This window comes from Argiope bruennichi, chromosome 11 (genome assembly GCF_947563725.1).
Source record: "Argiope bruennichi chromosome 11, qqArgBrue1.1, whole genome shotgun sequence".
In the NCBI taxonomy this organism is placed as follows: Eukaryota; Metazoa; Arthropoda; class Arachnida; order Araneae; family Araneidae; genus Argiope; species Argiope bruennichi.
The window spans coordinates 49,705,393-49,727,799 of record NC_079161.1 but is presented as its reverse complement, the minus strand read 5'-3'; the positions used below and the strand labels follow the sequence as shown (position 1 = coordinate 49,727,799).

General features: G+C 29.3%; 1 protein-coding gene across 1 annotated transcript in view; it reads right to left on the bottom strand.

Moving 5' to 3' along the window:
- The window catches only part of LOC129956442 (cell adhesion molecule Dscam2-like), a 342,184-nt gene that overhangs the window by 105,100 nt on the left and 214,677 nt on the right, over nucleotides 1-22,407 (bottom strand). The window contains exon 4 of the mRNA XM_056068324.1: nucleotides 12,281-12,430. Coding sequence (XP_055924299.1) covers nucleotides 12,281-12,430 — 150 coding nt within the window. The remainder of the gene's footprint in view (nucleotides 1-12,280; nucleotides 12,431-22,407) is intronic.

Genomic DNA, 22,407 nt, shown 5'->3' with positions numbered 1-22,407 from the left:
GAATTGACGCCTGGACAGAAATCCTACGTTATATAAGACTAGTGATGATTTGTTCGTCCCTTTTTGTCTTCTGCTTTTGTGTCGCATAGCGCTTTCTTGTAAATAATCAATTTTGCCTCTCGAGAGAAAATTGAACGGATTTAAAAATACCAACTCTCTTCACTGCTTCGAACCTGCATTCTACTTAAACCAAAAATATGTTTTATATATAAGCCGCTTGAACATATTTAAGAATATAAAGTCTCTTTAAGTTTTCATGTAAGGGCTGAAATTACTTTAATCTGATCATTTTTCAAAATAATCGTGATCCAAAAGCTTAAATTATAGTGGAAACATAATTAAGTTTTTATAAATTGTGTTTTAAAGTAAAAAATATATTTTAAATTATCTTGTATTTTATTAGTCATAATTTTATAAACAACTATGTCACCTGAGTAAGAATTTCCGCTTCAAAAGAGTAAGAACTTTTAACACTAATGATTTAAGGTGAAACATGCACTTGCACACTGGAGCAATTTCAATAAAATCGAATACAAGAAAGAGTTCAAAAATGAGACTCTTCGTTCACATAATGGATAACTTTTTACTTTCTCTTATGAGAAATATAGAAGTGTTGTAATCATCTAAATAAACTTAAGGAGAAGTAATAGAGGAAGTGACGTAATCGTCTCAAAATTCGAACTCGGTATTTTGACGATGGCTTTTTTCAGGCATCTCCGAGTCAAAAAAAAAAACAAAAAAAAAAACATATTCCTGGCATTATGTCTGTTTGCGAATAAGATAAGTAAAAGTCGATTTGAGTTTGATGGTTGACATTTGTTACATAGATTTACAAATAGATTTGAAGATATTTTGGAATAAAATCCATTTCCAGAAAGTATGTCTGTCATTATGTCACCTGAGATAGAACTGTATCTGTTCGCTCAAGCTCACTTAAGCTGAATAATTAAAAATCTATGAGAGAAAAATTTAAATTTTTATGGGGTAAAACTTCATGCAGAAATCTAGCATCTAAAATACAGATATCACATTTTAAACCAAATTTGTCAAACGGTTGATCGCCTGTCAGTCTGTAATCCTCACTCATATAAATGAAATGGATTATATTAATCATATTCTTTATGGTATCTTGTAACTGCAACTGTATTTTTATATGTCAAATTTCGATGTTAGGCAAAAACACGTCCAAAATATATATTCTCACGAAAGATTCGATAAAGATACTAGATTCAATCATATGCCTGTATTTCTTAACTATTTTTTCACCCATGCCCTGCAAGACTTTAGCCACCTTACAGAAGGACCACATTTTTATCCAAAGAAAGTGGGATAACACATTTCTTGGAGAGTCTACTAAAAATGTTTCTTAGATATACTAATTCCTCTAGTTTATTGATTTGATCAAATTATGTTTTAAATAACTTAATAATGATAACCTACAAGAATTTTGTGGTTTTAATAGTATTAAAGATTATTTTAATTATGCTTAGATATTAGAAATGTTAAATCTGTACTTTTATGATTAGCATGATCTTTTTCTAACATATAATAATTTTTGTATGGATCAGACCTATTTTGATTAAATTAATATCATGTTTTGAAACAACAGAAGAAATATGAATTGGGACCAGATAATAAAAATGGTGCATAAGCTGACTTATCTCCTGTAAACGATTTTGAATTTAAGTTTACAGATCGACCTCAAGTAAAACTATGTCTTGAACCAGCAGCGTTTCGATCCAGTTTAGTTTAGTTATATTAACGTCCCGTTGTAAAGCAACACTAAGGCTATTTTGGGACGGACCTCGTAATTTTGAACCGCGGTTAGACGACACTTGAGTTGTAAATCCCCCCCCCTCTACACCACACCATAAAAACGGGAGGACGTTTGGCCCTGACGGATTTAAAGTGCAACAGACCTACTTACACGACTGTTCTTCAGTGAAATCGGGTCTGGAACCTGAAACCCTACGCCTCACGAGCCGAGACCTTACCACCAGGCTACCGCGGCCCACGCTTTCCGGTCCAGATGCCAAGATATTATCACTAGGAAACCGTGATCACCTTTCATAGGATAAAGTTAAAATGGTAATATATGATACTATTTAACATTAAGTCAAGTTCAGGATTTGCTTATAAAGGACATAGAGAATGCCTTACATAAACTACTATAGTTAAAATAAGATAATTGAAGATGTTTTTAATGAACACATAAATATTAATCATCTTATGAAAGCTGCATTATGGCAATAATGCAAAACATTGATGTTTCTTATTTGTCTCTTATTTTATTAAAAATAACATATTGTGTTCAAAACAATTTGACTAAACTCACAAGATATGATGTCATGTGTGTTAATGAATTATCTTTGGTTTAGAATTATTCCAATTAAATATTTGTTAATGCTGTATGTACAACTCTAAATTAGAAATTTACAAAAGATGTTTAAAGCATTAATGTAGCTTTTTTATGGAAAATATAAAACGGTGAAACAATGAGAATTATTTGCTGCCACAAAAATATTAGTAGTGAGTTCAACCAAAAATCGAATTTACTTATATAAAATTCTGTAGTCTGTTTTTCTATAAAACTATTTGACAATTATTTATAAGTAGATCCCTGAATATATCCTTCAACACACCATACTGTACCTTCATTTCACCCCACCCCATCTTAAAAGTACCTGCTATATATCAATACCAAATCATTTTAATTACCAAAGAATTTAATCATTTGATAATCTTTTGACCAATGAAACATATTAGGCCTTTCAACTATGAAAGATTAATCCAGGCGTAAAGAACATACAGACAGCCACCTATATCAATTCATTTCAATTTATAATTACCTTCTTGCAGATATTTACTCTTAATATATATTCATTCTGCAATTTTCTGATGAATCAAATTTATAAAAGTAATAACTGAAGATTAATCACAAAAAGGAAGTACTAACGGTTGGCAGAATTCTCTTAAAACCGTTTACAGCATTTTGCTGCAACGTCGAAATAAATCAAGGCCACCCCGCTAATCCAAATGGCGAAGATCACATTTCACAAGCCAAGAAAGCATTGTGTGGCAATGCATTTGTTTCCAAGAGGGTTACTCGCCTACGAAATAAATTAGAGTTTCTACTCTTATGCTTACATCGGAATCTGTCTTGAATCGAATTAAGGAACTGGATCACGAAATTGCCCAGTATTTCTTGTCGCCAGTTGGAAATGAGGCTTTCGAAACATCCGGGATCGCTGCCAGAAAGTAATTACAATTTCTGGGTACGAATATGCCATATTTCAGTGGAGTTTTAATACAGAAATAGTTCAGATTAATTGGTAAATGTCCTTTACCAGAAGTGCGATTACGGTTAGATTATTATGGGAAATGTATCTGGTTTGCAAAATGATATTCACCATAATCAGAAATACTTGTATATTAATCACATACCAGCGAACAATTGGTTTAAAACTCGCCAAACTCTTTTATATTTTGTGCAATCAGCAAATGATCGCCAAATATGACATGTTAGTACGTAGCTAAAATGTGACTATGTTCGAAAGTGACATTATGTATAATCTGAATATAATAATAATACAGAAAACATCTCACATTTTGTTTAGATTCATTGATTAATTTCCTTTCCCAGAAGTGCGATTATGGTTAGAGTATTATGGAAAATGGAACTAGTTTCCAAAATGATATTCACAGTTATCAGAAATACTTGTATGTTAATCACTTACCAGCGAATAATCCGTTTGAAACTCGCCAAACCTTTTATATTTAGCGCAATCAGCAATCAATCACCCAAAATATGTCACGTTAATCGTCAAAACCTTTATTCCCTCGTATCATACGAATATTGAATAATATTGGATAATATTGAACAGTATTTGCAATATTTTAAAATTTTGCTAAATATGGAATAATATTGGATGATGTTGAACAATATTTGCAATATTTTAAAATTTTGCTAAATATGGAATAATATTGGATAATATTGAACAGTATTTGCAATATTTTAAAATTTTGCTAAATATGGAATAATATTGGATAATATTGAACAGCATTTGCAATATTTTAAAATTTTGCTAAATATGGAATAATATTGGATGATGTTGAACAATATTTGCAATATTGTAAAATATTGCTAAATACTGAATAATATTGTTTGATGTGTAACAGTATTTGCAATATTATAAAATACTGCCAAATATTGAATAATGTTATAAGGTATCACATAATATTGTGCAACTAGCAATGTTACCTGGGCTATAATTGTTATTGTGAGAATACATCAAGTTTGTCTCCTCATACACATAATTTCCATAGAAACAGCGCATTTGAAATTTCGCCAGAACTTGGAGGTAGCAAATGCACATTAGCAATATAGCCAATAATGATATATATACAAGCCATGGTCTTCAAATAATATAAGAATTGGTATAATAGAGCCAATAAGGATATATCTACAAGCCATGGTTTTCAATAAGAATTGGTATAATAGAGCCAATAATGATATATCTACAAGCCATGGTTCTCAAATAATATAAGAATTGGCATAATAGAGCCAATAATGATATATCTACAAGTCATGGACTTCAAACAAAATAGAAATTGGCATAATAGAGCCAATGCATAGATCTGCTGTGCTGATTCTTTTTGCCACTTTAAATACAGAGTTTACTTATAACTTCATGGGAAAAATGCTTAGAGGTATTTGCTTTATATATATGCTTAGAGGGTATATGCTTAGAGGAAAAATGCTTAGAGGTAAAAATGCTTAGAACCGATTATTTATATATCCTTGTAATAAAATAAGCGAACAAAAACGAAATTATTTGCATGAAGGTGTTGCTTATTTTTAATGGAGTGCCTGATAAAAAGTATAGATCTTTTAGAAAATTTGCAGATTAATTAAGTAACTTGAGACAATAAACAATTACCATATTTTTAAAGATCCGGTTTCAGTAGTGTATAGATTGTTTAAGTAATTCGTACAATATTTGATTTCTATACTCTTTTCACTATATCAGTAAATTAATAATGCCCCAAACCCCTTTGATATCTGAAGAAATTTTCGCTTTTCTTTTGCCGTACAAAAATATTTCCTTTTCCCCATTCTCTAGTTATTCTTAAGATTCTAACTACAGAGAGAAATGTTATTCTTCCAAAGAATTATTCTTTCTTTTATTCCCCAAAATAAAGGAATGAGAAGAAAGAACCTCCTTCCACTAAAAGACTGCGACCCGGAGTCTTTTAGTGACTCTTGTCTCTAGAACCAACGAAAATAAATACTCCACTCTCTTTCTAACCTACTTGAAGATTACTTTCTTCTTACTTTAGTGGAAATAATACCTCTCTAATTACCTCGCCATAGAAAGAAGCGATACACCAAGTCTTTTTTTCGGTCTCTTATTCTTTTTTTTTATACTTTGGATATTACTTATTTGTAATTAAACACTACGAAGGTACCACACTATTACGCCATTCAATATCAGCTGAATTATCAAAAGAAACCTTAAAATATTTTAATTCCGCTTTTGGAAATTCTGATGTACATCATTATAATAATTTTTTGTACTTTTCTGTTAACGTGACACCAGCTCCAAAGTGCCACAGCCTAAAGCCAACATTTGGCCACAATTGATACTACGTTACCACACTATCACCAATATTCGGTGACAATGCAATATTTGTAAACAATGGCTATATTGTTTTAGCTTGGGGCAGTAATAATGTGTCAAGATCTGGTGCTAATAAGTGACTGCTATTTAATACTCATTATTGCCAATATTTTGGTGACAAATTAGGATTTATTTAAAACTGGATCAATATTTTGATTTGACAACAGCTTATACCTTGTTATTTATATTAATACTTACTTCTCAAAATACAGATTTTTCTGTGTGAATATTTACTACGACACCAAGAAAGAGTTATCAAGTTAAGGTAAAAAATCCTGCCTTCTGAAAATATTAACCCTTAAATGCATGGCTTTTTATTTATTTATTTTTTTTTTGACAAAAAAAATGTTTTTGATCTCTGCATATAATTTAGGAAAATTATTTTTAAAAGACATTTAATTATTTTTTCATGATTTTTTAAAAAAATTAAAATTTGTCAAATGGTTCATTATGAATTGAACTTTTTCCCAGTGGTCCAAATATCCTTATAACAATTCTGAAATGAAAAAAAAAAAATGTTGTACTTTACAATGAAAAAAAAATTGATAGTATTTTTAACGGTAGAACTATTCAACAAACAACATCTTGGTATTTTTTTTCCAATTTTCTTGTTTAAATCTGACTTTAGCGTTATTGTCACATATAGGTCTTTAGAAAATATATAAAAAAAAAGGATTTCCAACCATTCATTCTTCTCCTTTAGAAAAACTTTGCGAAGCTTACAAATTAAAATAAAAACCTGTAGCCAAATGGCTACATGAAGCACTGTAATGTTAAAAACTTGGCCACTTTAAATTATTTATTCTCTAATTGAATCAGACCTCTTTTAACAATGCGATGCTACTTTGATTCAGCTAAAACTCCATGAAACACACAAGATCTTTATGAGTTCTGCAAAATTTTTATATAGAATTATATTATCTATGAAATAATCTTAGTTCATAAGTTTGGAATTATGAGAATTCGATGCACGTTTAAAACTCATGAAAAATACTCTTCAGTTAATATATTTCCTCTGCAATAATAAAACATCTGCTGAACGTAATTATTTAATATGACAGCACACTTCGTCATGATTTGACAAACTGCGATTTTCCTATGTAGTAATAAAATATTTGCAAGGAGTAAACAATTCATCTGACGTCACTGTTTGTCACAACTTGATAAACTGCGCGTTTCCTCTGTAGTAATAAAATATCTAAAGGGAGAATAATCGGTTCCTCTGACATCTCAGATTTTTATTATTATTATTTTTTTAGATTTTAATAAACGTAACTACTCTTGCCATTTATTTGCTTTTTTTTCTGTATGGCAGACGATTATTTTAGTAATCTATTATTTTAACTCAACTTTAAATCCATGAAATATTTCAGATATTTATTGGTTCTACCGAATTTTTGCACAGAATTATAATATCTCTAAAAGGCTTTAGTTCAAAAATTTTTAAAATATGATATTTCGATGCATACTGAACACACACTGAATTAATTTTAGCAATTAATATTTCTATTCTTGTATTAATATGCTTGCATGACATAGTCATTCATCTAATGTCACAATTACATATCATCTGAACCTTTAAAGGAATGTTACGTTTACATAAGGCAATGTGTTATGTGCCCTGTTATTAATGCATCAAAATATATTTATGTCTAGCCGAACCTTAAGAGAATCCAAAAAAAGCTTTTCGGTTCAATTATATTTCTGATATTCCCAATATAAAATCCGAATAAAAACATTCTTTATTACATTGTTTTAATAAAAACATCATATACTTTATTGCACTGACATACTACAGATGGTAGTACAAATTCATTTTTACTACTAATTTCTCTTTAAATATATTTAATAAAAATGTCAAATATTTATCAAGTCGTCAATTTTAATATGATATTTAATATTTTCGAAATTAAATGCCAGTTAAATTTCTTCTTTAATTGATGCATACTATTTGTTTTTATCAAGTGGAAATAAAATTGGTGTTATAGTAGTATCTATTCTCTTCTTTATTTCCTAACCTCTATGCCCGGGCATCATACCTGCTTCGAATTATCAATTCTCAAGCTAATATGATAAAATCCCTCAAAGATGCAATAATTCTGTTCGAAAATTCTGCATAATCCTCAAATATTTCAAATGTTCTATGACATTGCATATTTATGGGGAATCAGTAAGACAATACATTAGAGAAATCATCTAATTAGATATCAGATAAGACAAAACAAAAAAAGTAATAAATAATATATTTTAAAATAAGTATTGCAAAAGAGAAAGATCATGAAAAAAAAATACCTAGAAATGTTTCAATTAAAAATCCAGAATCACAATAATTATTGTGAGAATTAAAAGACCGTAATTTTACATTTTTTATATTCACTATGTTATTTTGTATTTCAAAGCGTTTCGAATGCATACATTTGATGTCTACATTACAAAATTACAAATAATTAACAAATGACTTTAAAAAGAATTTCAAAAAGAATTTTAAATTCAAAAAATAAATAGACTTACTTTAATAATCAATCGAGAAAAATGATTCCAAGGGAAACAGAATACCATATATAACAAAAGAGATATTTTTTAAAATTTGATTCAAGATTGATCCGGATGGAATTTCACTGTCAATATCGAAAGGCAAACATACATAATAGTTTAACTTCTTCTCTTGAATATTGACGTAACCGATAGCGCTTTTCATTATAGAGTTGATTACTAACAAAAAGACTTTCTTTAAAAAAAGAAAAAATTACAAATTTTTTTTAAATACTTAAGAAAATTCCACATTAAAGTAAAATTATTATGAATATCTATGGATCTTCTCTTTTCATTTCATTTCATTGCAGTAAATGTCATAATCTAACTTCAGTTTGTCAACAAAGTAACTAGATGGCTCTCTCGTAGCTCTAGGATGTCTAAAAATTCAATCTGTAGAATATTCATTTTAAATGTAGCTAAAATGTTTTAATTATAGCGGGGTTGCACGACGCTTTATTATGATTAGAAAAAGCAGTTGCAGCTTGCAAATTAAAAAGGATAAAAAGTGAAACAATAAGGATAAGGAAATGTTAATCTATAATCAAAGGTTCAAAAAATAATTTTAAAAAAATGTTGACAACTTTCTAGAGTCACAGGGAGGTAAAAAATAAAAGGCAGAATACAGTTATGCATCAAAATAGCAAAATTTTAAAATGAATACATTAGAACACTTTGTAGTATCGTCCCAAAATTGCAATGGATCCGAAAATATAATAGAACATACTGAAATATCGTTTTAGAAATGCACAGTTTTCGAAAATACAACAGAGCATAATGTAGTATCATATCATAAACGCAAAGTTGTCAAAATATATTAGGATATACTGTAATAACTCCTTGCAATTGTTTAGGATTTGAGAATTTAATGCAATAAATGTTTCAAAATTGTGTAGTCTTATCACTGACTCCCCGACTCGCTCAAAGGTACACGGATAAATAATACTGAATGACTGGACCGCCGCAACAGCAACATTAGCGGGAACTGTGATTGAGTCCTAAGGGCCATCACCGGCCACGGTACAACCCTTCTCGAAGGAAGTATGTCCCGTCATCGATGCGAGGAGCCATACTCAAACCTTTTGTGTACCCTCCAGGTTGGTAAGATCCAACCACCATGCCGGAAGCATCTCATCCTCATTTCGAGGTGTGCCTCTATGGGATTCAAAACTGGGTAAGATTAAAAATTAATTATTAATTTGGGCATTCATGAAACGCAATATCGAACTGAGTTAGGGAAGAAAATTGGAAATAATGCATTCACAATTCTTATCCAAGCAGCTGAAAATTAAAAAAAAAAAAAAAAAAAAAAGAAAGAAATGTATGATGTTCCTCAAGAAGTTTTCCTTAATATTGGATCTGCATTTTTAATATGAGCTGCTAAAACTTTTCTTCAAAGAGGTGAAATTATTTATCAAAGGAAGAAAGCCATTAACTATATATTCCTTTTTGGCAGTACACAAAAGATATTTCCAAAAGTACCTTCCAAATTTCGTCAAATGACGGTGACGAGAAACCAGGAATATTTGCTGTAATAACCCGCACCACACTAATATTTATATAATATTTGGACTCGACTGATTTAATACGCAATAAATAGGCTTACTAGAGCACCTCGGTTCTGAATTTGAGTAAAAAGCATTCAAAGAAATCAAAATACTCTGGTCTGAAAGGACTGAGATCAGAAATTAGAAAGTTTATACTTCTAAGATAAAATTATAGTTATTTATATCTCTATCCATATATTTCTACGATTATTTCTGATATCATAATATTAATTCAAATCTTTGATTTTCTATAGTATCAACAGAAATTTCTCATCAATAGAATTTTGATATATTGCTCTCTCCAAGAATTTCTAGTAGATTTCTTTTGTAGTACAATAGAGATCACGGTGACCATAAAGTAAGGACTCATCTTCGTAACTGGAGGATTTTACGTTTACTGTATAATCCAGTGAATCTAATCGTGAAGGTAGGCCTGATGCATGGTAGAATCACCAAAACTAAATGTCATTCATCGGTTTTGAATGGAATTCGAAAAAAAGGAATCTCGTCCAATTCTCGTCCTTGTCTGGTGATAGGGTTTCAAATTATGAAATCCGTCTCAAAATAGTTCTTTGCACGTTAAATCCGTCATGCCAAACGTCCTCCCGCTGGTGTGGTGTGGCATGGAGAGGCGGGTGCCATCACAGGTGTCGTCCTCGTCATCTGACCGTGGTTCAAAATTACGAGGTCCGTCCCAAAACAACCCTAGTGTTGCTTTACAACGGGACGTTAATATATCTAAACTAAACTAAACTCAAAATAGTTCTTGTACTGTTTATAAATTAGTATAAAATACAAACTTCGCAATACAATGAAGAGAATAGGTTTTAAAATTTGGATTTCTAAATATCATTCTATTTAGACCAAAATTCGTTATCTACAATTTCAATATTGTCATAACAAATTATGCTTTTGTGGCTTGAAGCATTTTTGATTTATGCCATTTAAATTCACTTGGGTAAAATGACTCACAATTCAAAATGAATGGGAATGGTTACAAAATTTGAAATACGTCTAAAACTCTGGTGGTAAAACTATATGCTGAGAGCTGTGGATTTTATTATTTCCGATTTGTTTTCGAAAAATATCAATTATTATTGTATGCATTGTTTGATTTAATATTAAATGCCTCACATGAATCCATTAACATGGAATACACAAAGGAAAAGTATTTTAATCATCAAAAAGTTGGACGTTTAAATTTTGTTTCTTTCCTTTTCTGAACATTTTTCAAACAAATAAAAAAATCATCTTTGGAATTATATACATTGTTTTATCCATGTGATCGCGATAGCTTAAAACAACACACACAGACGCGCGCGCGAAGAAAAAACTTGATGAATAGTAGCAAGAGTTTTGATATTTTCACACCATGTATACTTACTTATACATGTATTAAAAATTTGCTCAATTCTTTCAATAAATTTGAAACTTGTTAGGAGAATGGCATTTGCTTATGCGATCTGCACTCAGAAATTCTAGATATGACAACATTTTCTATCAAATTCGTCAATAGGGAGACTTTATTTTTCACTTTAAAGGTTTTCATTTTTATGGTTAGAAAATAAAATGAAGCAGCGTCATATTTATAAAGATAATTCTTGTATTGGTGTTTCCATCTTTATTGAGACGATATAGGGTAGAACATGCAGGAAGTCGGTTCTTATAGTAGCCAATATTTAATTCGTAAACTGCTAGATTTATGTGTATATTTTCAACCCGAAAACAGCTTTAAATGACAAGAAGAATTATATTTTGTTATTTGAGTCAATAAAAATATTTCTAAAAAAAGTGTCAATTAAATTTTTATAAAGTTCCACTGTCCTGTTAGTCATATTTAGTAAAATGATTCGATAAAATAAAACATACATGCTAAAAATATTTTTATGGTTTTATGATAAAAAGTGATGGAATTAGAGTTGATCAAATTAAATAGTGATCGAATGCAATGTCTTAAGGAACAATTTGAGAACAATATAATTCCTCAATGATTTTAGAAGAATAATAATTGAATAATTTTAATTTGTAAACGGTCCCTTAAGATTAATATTGTGATCACGAATTCAGCTTAAAATTCGTCTAAAATAGTGATTTTAACTTTCATAATTCGATCACTTTTAATCGCAGAAAAATAGATTTTTTGGTTTAAAATTTTAAAATATCAAAACTACTTTAAGAAATATTATTATTATGACCGAAAGGATTAGTAAGAAATTAGACATCGTAACTGTTTGCAAAATAGGCTTAATAATTCAAAAAGTACTTAAAAATATAATTTTTTTTTATGTTAGTTAAAGAATTTTTTCAACTGGAATTATATGTTTTTTGATTGTGTTTTAGAAATTAGTTATTGGGCCATGAAAACCGTAGACGTCCTATTCATTTTAGAGCTGTTGTGAAGTAAATACTAAAACAATTTCAATAAATCCATGTACTGATGCAAAATCATTTTACTGATATTTGACTTGCAAATCAATGAACAGAAGAACAATTTTACCCTACAATCAAATAAGTCCTTACCTGTGATAATGATTTTTCCCGAGTTTCCACTTAAAATCGTTTCTCCCGTTAACTTGTCTCTCGTTTGACAGTGATAACTCCAGCTAGAATCTTTTTCCTGAATCTCATGGATCAAGAGCTCGCCGGATCTTAGAACAGTGTATGATCTGACTATAAAAGAAAAATAAACATATAAGATAAATATCTACTTTTAGCGAAACTTTCAAAAACAGCATGAAACAATGACAACAGTCCATAAGTTATGTTAAAGACTTTCTTTTCTAAAGAAACTGCTTTACTGGAAGAGATTTGGATATGGTAACTTTACTCAGGGCCAGATGGCTTTGATGGTTTCGCTCTGATCGATAGGCTTTGCTCTTGTATGTTATCCTTTTTCTTTTTATCGATTTTATGACAGTTTTCTTAAATCGACTTTTTTCGTGTTTGTAAAGATAGTATTTTGAATCTATTTCTCTATGCGATATGGTTTCGAAAATTCGTCCTCTGTTCTATTGTAGTGGTTATAAAAACAATATTCTAACATTTTTAGAACATAATTATCAGTAAACAAAAGAAGAAAAAAAACAGTTCGATGGACAAATCGGAGCAGTTGGGCGGAATACTGGATATTAAATATATATTTACCATTTTTTAAGTAGATTTCTTATAAGAATACTACTACCTATTGTAATAGTTCTCATGACACGACTTTAGAAAAAGTTTTGCAAATCTTCATTGATTATAGTCCATGTCGGTATGTATGTGTATGTAGTGAAAAAAAAGGCAGCTAGTACAGCTTTTACCCAAGTATAGGTACCTGTATTAAGCACATAAGAGTGATTAATTGTGAAAAAATAGCCAAAGATCACATTAGTTTATTAACTATTTTCTCCAATGGCATGTGATTATGCCTAAAGTTAGTCAAAGGCGTTCAACAATATATATACAGGTGGTTATCAAAATGATGGAAACACCTGTGAATAACAGGGATATTTTTTAATGCGCTTTGTAAGCATAAAAATAAAATAATAGCCAACATTTTTTTATAAATAACATTGTATACAGTTTTGTAGTATGTTCTATAATTCTTATATTTTTTTTTTCGAAAATGTAAAATGTTGGACCTCTCAGATTTTCAAAGAAGCTAAATTGTAGGGGCCCGTCTAGCTGGAGCAAGTGTGACCGAAACATCCCAACTTTTAGGCGTTTCTAGAGGTACGGTGTCTAAAGTCATGACAGTATACACAGAGCGTGACAAGACAAGCTCGTCAAAGCAAAATAGTGGGCGGAAAGAGAAGTTCAGTGAAACAGACTGACGGGTATTGAAACGGATTTTACTGTCTAAAAAGCGAACAACTGCAGCAAAAGTAACCGCAGAGCTCAACAGCCATCTGGAATCTCCAGTTCAGTGATTACAGTTAGAAGGCACTTTCATAAACAGAACATTTATGGCATCCCAAGCCACTTGTCAAAAATGTTAATGTCAAACGTCGTCTACATAGGTGTCACACTCACACTCACACTCATTGGTCAATTGATAAGTGGAAGAAAGTAATATTGTCTATCGAATCATGTTTCAGTCTTTTTCTTACAACAGGACGGGTGCACGTTTCGAGGACACCTGTAAAAGCGTATGATCGCGATTCTCTCCTTACAACTGTCAAGCATGGAGGTGGATCTGTCATGATATGGGCAGTAATGTCATGGTTATCTGCTGGACCAATCATAACCCTGAAAGAATTATCACTGGTGAGAAGTATAGAGAAATTGTAACTGATCAGGTCTATCCTGTGATGCAAACTTTGTTACCTGTAAGAGATGGAATTCTCCAGGATTCATGCAACGAGGATCCATCTATCTATGCAAAGAGACTTTTACACTCATGGTTTAATGAACACGAAGATGAAATTAAACATCTGCCTTGGCCCGCACAGTCACTTGACCACAATATAATCGAACATTTATGGTCTATTTTTGAGCGTTCAATACGGAATCTCTCGCAGAACGTTCACAGAATCCACCGGCATCTCTCCCAGAACTTTCACAATATCTACAGGAAGTACAATATTCCTCTAATATTTAATACATACATACACAGAAGATATGTATTTTTGGGAAAATAAGCAAGAAGTGAATGTCTTTAAATCGTGGCTTTCTTTTTATTCTTCTTTATTAAACAAACGGTTCATATTGTATCAATTCTTATAAATTCTTTGCTTAAATCATATCCAGAATTCAAAAGATAAGCCTAAATCAATGAGAAAAAAGGAAAATTAAAGAAGTACAGAATATAGAACAACAGAAATTCATAATTGGATGGTTAAAATTACAGATACCAGTCGCTTTGAAAAAAATAGGAAAGTCAGAATTTCACACAACTCAAAAGTCAAAGTAAATTTTAAGTTTTAATTTTAATGGTTAAAAATATTCGATTGGAAAATGCGGAATAAATTGAATTTATTACACATATAAATTTCCAATTCATATTCATAATTGGTTCACTTAGGTCAATATATTATCTAAAAATAACTTTTTTTTATCAAGTCATGTTTACTCCAAAGAATATTACAAACACAAAGAAATAAATTTGTAAAGAAATTATGCAGTGTCTGCGTAAAAAAGAATTTTGCATTTCAACAAAGAACTTAAAGTCTCTTAAGGATTTATAAGCTGTAGGACAAAAACTAATATTCTTATGAAAAATCAGCATCTAATGTAGTGAGATCCTTAGATCAGATGTAAATGAGATGCATATCTTTCGATGTCAAAATATTATTTCAACTTTCGCAATTTATTATGAATATTCAATTCAGTTCTTATATAAATATATATTTTTGCAATCAACTCCAAGGATGAAATATTCCTTCAGAATTTTATTAGGAAAGAATGAATGTATTATCATAATGTTTGAGTATACTGAATTAAATTATTTCAATCTTTAAATATTCTAGAATTTAAAAAAAAATGAAATAAAAATGATAGGTGGTTTATTAAACTAAGAAAAGAGTAATGCAATGAATTATTAAATAATATGGTATTACTATTGAAATATGTATTAAAAGTTTTTTTTCTTTCATAAATACGCCTAATTTTATTAAAAAATGGAAATAAAATTAATTTATCCAATTTTCGGAGAATTTCATGCATTTCTCGGAGACAAAACAAAGAAATTTCTATTTGTGCTTTAAAAGATTTTTTTTTTACTTTATAATTAACAATATCATTTACTTTACATTCATATTTTTTGTTTACTCTTTTAAGGAAGACCATAAAACTGCTGCCAAAGCATTAAATGGTAAAATTTTATTTTATTCCATTTTAAAAATGATTAAAATATTAGAACAATATTTCGCTTCATTCAGCATTTTAGTAAAGAAACAGCTCTCTATTATTTATTGTTATTAATAATGTTTTTTTATAGATTATTGTATTTCTTCCTGCAAACAATGGAGTTATTTTGCCATGTTAATATACATGAAGTAAATATGCAAATAATGAAATCCAGGCTTTTTAAATCGGATTAGATAGCAAGAGAGTTTCTTGACACTCAGAAGTTTAGAATTCTCTAGTATTTCTGAAAGCTTGTATATATTTATTTACTCTTATTATAAAATTCTAAAATTTACAGCTAAACGAAATTTTAAAAATATTATAAAAGCCTACGTCAAACTGATGTCTATTCAACAGACGATACTAAGACACATTTTTATGTCTTAATCATCAACAATGGGCAAGAAACTAGTATGAAATGGCATTATTTTGGAATCTCATCTGAGTTGCAGAAAAATTTAGTTTAAATAAAATACTCAAAAAGTAGATAATCGGATATTACTTTAATAATAATATCAATTTATTTCTGATAGACGTTTTATTTTCAGAATAATTATGATACTAAAATCGAGGCAGCTAACAATTGATACAATAAACATATTTAATCACTTGAACTTTCACAAATTATACCAGACGTTAGATTGAAGCTAAAAATAGAGCTTCATTTTTTTTTAAATAGAGCCAATGAAGTTTTCAGAAATTTTATCAGTTTTGCTTTTAAAATAGATTATCAAAAAACTGTGGCTTTCAAAATATTGTTAAATATTGCATGGTGATCTTATATTATTCAAGATATCATTTAGAGAGAAAAAATTAAACATACAATTCCATTTGTAGCTCCTTTACTTAAGATGCGAAAACATTCTATTTATTTTCTTAAAAACTGTTTCTGTTAATTACGTCTAAACACTTTGGAATATTAAATGAGGAAGAAGTGATTTTCTTAAAAATGTATTGTAAAATGACAAACCTTCGCAAATCCTCTCATTAGAATTTTTGAAATTGCTAAAATATCAATACGTGGTAGAACTTGAGGATTTACTTTTATAGCATCAATTAAATAATTTTAGAAAACCTTGCAGGTTTGAAAAATCCACTTTATTATTTAAATTTAATTTCTGCTAATCTTAGAATAGTCAATCCATATTCTACATAGTTTCAATACCAATCATTTCAGAAAAATGAGTTTCTAATATATTTAGTAATAGGGAAAATTTTTATTAGATATATTATATTATATTATATTAAAATATATTATATAATTATTAGATATAACTTGTCAGAAGTCTTTAAAAATGTTCTTTTAACAAAAATAGACCAAATAATAAATAAAAGAGGAAAATTTAAAAAAAGTGAAAATAATTCGTTTCATCAAGAACTAGACATACCTTTTGGAAAATATTTTAATAGAATTCCTTGTTCAAATTCCAAATCACACAGAATATGTAATTTTGCTTAGTGGATTAAAAGCACTGGAAATATATCTTAATGAAATAAAACATATGCAATATTCAACAAAAGAATACATAAACTTTTTTTTTATAATTAAAACATTGAACAATCTCTACGACGATTTTAAAAACAAGAAATTTCTAACGTAGATACCAGGAAAGAAGGCATTCTGCTCATTTTCTTAATTAAAATGACAAAATATCTAACCTCAATCTATAACTCACAACAACCGATGTCTTGCAACAACGGCAGATGTAACAAATTAACCAGTAACTGAATGATAATTAACTAGAAATAAATGGTTTCACATTATCCAATAGTTCTCTTTTTTTCTTCAAAACAATCTAAACAATCGAAAGAAAAAAATGATTGCAAGTATACATTATAAACCTTTACATATCCTTTCATAATCAATCATACGAAAACTTACAAGTTTCCACTGAATCATTTAAATTAAATTTAAAACACGGAACTGATGCAATACATTAAAAATTTAATAACTGAAGAATATATTATCGAAAATTTATAACAGTCTTGGAATTAATTTAAAATTCCCAAGATAGTCAAAGCCGCGGAATCATTTATTCATTTTAACTATAGATTTTAATACATTTTTCACGTTAACTTTCTTTTTCTTTCGCTTAAAGCTAAGTGAATTTTTTGCTGTTTCAGACGCTAAGTGTTTCAATTTGATTTAAAAGACTGACATCGATAGAAAGGGATTTTGGATGAAAATTTATTTAAGTTCCAGGAAATCGATTTTTTTTAGTTGGAAGTCATTTTTTAAAATTAATTAACGCCATGGTAATGTAAATAAATTTTTTTTTAGACTTGGACTTCATGACTTCGGAATCGTTGGCACTTTCTATATTCTGAAGGGGGATAAGAATTCAAATATCAATACATATCGTTTCAAAAGTAACTTCAATTTCCGAATTTTTTCTGCTTTACTTTTTATGTTGCCATTTTATGAATGAGTATTTGAAACATTATGAAAATATTAAGAGCTATTAAAAAATTTACTATTGTTAGCAACATAATATAAAATATCAGAATGCAGCCAATTGATTGTTTTCAAATTCTGAAATTTTGCAATTTGTTAGACGATGGAAGGTTTAATTTATGTTCTGTTTCTAAAGAAAATGAATTTTTCAGTTTTTGACATCGAAATTTATCTTTGCTGTAAGGGCTGATGATGTATTCAGGAATTGATGATAATTTTTATTTTTCCAAAATAAGTATACCATATTTTATATACATAATCATATGATTTCTTATAAGCGCATCATATTTAAAGAAAAATATACAGCATATTTTATTTACCAGAAAAATATATCATATTTTATTAAAGAAAAGAAAATACATCATGGTTTATTAATCAGAAAAATACATCATATTTTATTAAAATTTCTTCGTGTTTTGTCACTTATCAACAAAATAACATTTTTTAGTATTATAAATACGTTCAAGGTGCGAAAAATTTCAACTAAAATAAAAAACAAAAAAAAAGTTTTTTTTTTTTTTTTTTTTTTTTTTCCTGCATCTAGATAAATTTCTTTCGTTTAGTAGAATGTAGCAGCTTTCAAGCAGCTCTTTCTTTTTCTTAATCTTTTCTGAGCAAATAATGTTATTTCATTTTCTAAATTGTCGGCTAAAATTTCCAATCTTTCAGTTGAAATTTTCAATGTTTTGAAATGTTTCTGAAGGATTGGTTTGCTAACTGAATCAAATCATTTTTTTTAATAAAGTGCAATTGAAATTTTCAGTTTTACATTTGAACTTCCATTGTACTTGCTGGAGAAATTTATGAAATTTCTAATCCTCATTTCTTTCATTATTTTGAAGAAATAATAATAATAAAAAAATGCTAAACTTTTCCAAATATAAAAACATTGCTGAAAATGTATTCAATAGACAAAAGGAATTAACTGTTGTTAATCGCTCCGACTCTTTTTACACTTTCACCTTGGAAAATCTTCCTGGCGCTCATAAGTTGAATTTTTCGATATAATTAAGTGTTTAATATTTTATATTTGCACAAAAAGGATTTAGAATTACTTAGAGCAGCATAAAAAGTTGTAGTAAGCCAGAATAGAGAAAAAGAAGCCATACTTATGCAATGAATTTCTCTTGCTAGGTCAATGCTTGAGTGAAAACGATGTAACATATAGATGCTACATTGTTGAGTTTCTCAAACTAAATGTACTCAAAAATATTTGCAAATCGAGTCTTAAAAACCACAATCTTATGAAGTCCTACAAAGTTGAAGTAAGTGTATCGAATCAGTAAATATACGTATATAAAATCGTAGCAAAAATGTTTTAGAATTATTTCGAGCAACAGAAAAAGTTGTAATAAGTCAGACTAGAGCTAAAGAAACCTACTTATACATCGAAATACTTCTCGCTAGATCATGGGTTAAATGAAAACGAAGCAACACATGGATGTTACATGCCTGAGTATCTCAAACTCAATTTATTCAAAACTATTTGCACATTGATAATTAATATATACAATCTGATTACATCAACTCTGTAAAGTAAATGAATCAGTAAAGAAATGTAGATAAATTCCTCTTAAGGGACGTAAATTATTTTGAAACAGTTTTAAACAGCAAGAATATCTCTTAAAATTCCATAATTGCCCACATGGCCTGTTTTACGAAAAACTCAGTTGTTTTGCAGTGTTTCCAGAATTGCAAGAAGGCCAGAAAAGTTGAAGCAGCAAGATTCGTCTCATAGTCACTGAGTATGAAAATCGGAGAGTTTATTCACTTTACGATGGACTACGTTGATACGATAAAACATGCATGCATATTAACATGGTTGAGTTTTTCAAATCAATTTGCTTGAAATTGTTGTAAAAATTCTCACATATCGCATCCGTTGAAGTCCTAATCATGAATCACTCAAAAAATTCAGATGAATCAAATGGGCGAGAAAATGTAGACGGTAACTTTGAATCCAGCAAATCAGTCTGATATATTTTTAATTATTATCAAAGAATAAAATATGCAATACGAATTTTACCAAATAATGATCTTACTGTTCGTCTTATTAGCAAAAACAATTGAATGTTTTCCACTGCTGCCACAGAATTGTGCGAAGCGAGAAAAAAATTACTAGTCACGTGAACTGACCAAGGAAAGTCATCTTAGAGGGACAGCTTACCAAAAGGAGGAACGGACGCATGGGCACAGTTAAACCGTCATATAGAAAAATAATTCGTAAAAGCCTTCCGTAAATTCTCACTCGTCTTGTTCTTTCTATTAGAAAAGATACAAAAATAATCCATGTTAATTGTTTGGCGTAAGTTGGATGTTTTCAATTTATGATCCGAAAGAACGTAGGAGAAAAATTCTTTGGGAATTGCACAAAAGCTCAAATTTCAGTGTTTTAATTCTTAATGCCTGAAACGAAAAACCAGATTTGCAGTCAGTGGACAGCAACAATTAATTCATTCAGACAGGAAGTAATTACTTTGTTTGCAGCGGCCCTTTAATTGATTGAAGGTGCATTTAGTGAAGTAAAAGTTCGTTAAGGTACACGATTCAACTTACAAAGTAAATCGGAGCTGGTAAGTTAGGTCTTATTGTTAGAGAGCCTAATTTGTTTGATTATCGAAAAATAAATATGTAGAATAAAAATAAAATAAATTGTTATCAGAAAATAATAATTAGGATTTGTTTTAACTTTTAACTGGGAAGGTGTGGTCTTCGAGCCAGCATTTTCTTTACACTCGAATTAAATTTTCTAATGAAAATATTAGTATGAAAATCAGCCAACATATTCTGAATATATTTTTCTTGTTATATAAATATGTTTTAGAAAATTTTCCAAATGTATTATCATTCTAAAAAATAATTACGTATCAACACACATTTTCTTCTCAAATTGCATATGACAACAAATAATATTCTTATAAAACATGCTATTTTTTTAATCACTTTTATTTTTCAAATACAAATATTTATAGAAAAAAAAATATAATGGAAAATTCAACAGTTATGTGAAAAATGAAAATAATAATAATAATAATAATTGACAATAAGTAAAATTGACACAATTTTTTTATCCACATCATTTCTACACAGAATTCTGTGAACATTCGTAGCACGGTTTTCGAAAGCAATTTAAACGTATTGGTTGAGTACTAGTGTAAAAATCAGCCTGTACATTCTATTGATATTTCTCTTGGTATATTAATATATTTTAGAAATTTTTCAAAATGCATTATCACTTGAAATATTAATTATACTGGAACATACATATCAGAATCAGTCAAATGCGAAATTTCGCCGAAAAAAAATCTTCTGTACAATTATCCTCATCACTGAAATATCTTTCTGCTCCATTTAAAAGTCTCTGGGGTTCTGCTTCATAACGAGGATCAATAGGTTGGCTGATATTTCGAGGACCAAGTTTTAGAATCATCTGCTAATCCATGCGTAATACTGAAACACTAAAAGGGAGGTGCGGTCTCACAGACGTCTCACAAAGAAATATTTGAAATATTTTAAGAAGCAACCGCTGAAACTAGTTGAAAAAGTGCATGTGTAGTGAAGGTCACAAAACAAGAAGCTACAGGGTAAATCGATTCGACTGAACAAAAAATACAGTAGGGATAACTGAAAATCCATTCTTTGCGGTCTGAGATACCTCACCTCCCCAGTTGAGGGTTAAGTAGTTGGATTTCTGAATTATTGAATTTCTAAAAGTACAGACCAATAGGCAGTCTACTCATTGTTGTCTAGTTACAGGTGTTTACATTATAGATGTTGAATCTGTGTAACGAATTTTATTTATCTAGCTTTATTCGTTTTACAATTATAGTGATAACTTATATTCGTACAGCAGAACAGACAGACGTCCTTTGAACAAATTTTATTAAAATTTTTTATAGAAATATGCAAATTTGGATATGCAAAATATGCAAAAACATTTTAAGATTACTAAAAAAAAAAATGATTTTTAGATATATCTGTTGGGGAAAATGCAATTAGTTGTATAAAAAAAATAAGAATTCAACGGTCTAAATTCATATTCTAAAATTATCATTCAATTTTAATAATTCATGATCTAAGTTTTCAATTTGTATGTAGATAATAGGTCTTAACAGCCATAAGAATCCAAATTTGATTCTGCAAATATGCTGAAAATATTATTTATTTTATTTAAAGCATTTTAGCCACCAGATGGTTCGCTTGGAGTATTAATTAAGTTTAATTTCATATGAAGCCCTTATTATGTAAAATAGATAAATGAAGAGTGGAGCCACAGTTCATGTTTCAGATTTTTTACTGGGATGAAAACCATTTGATGAAATGAAAATATATAGATATCCCGTACACCATACTAATGAAATTT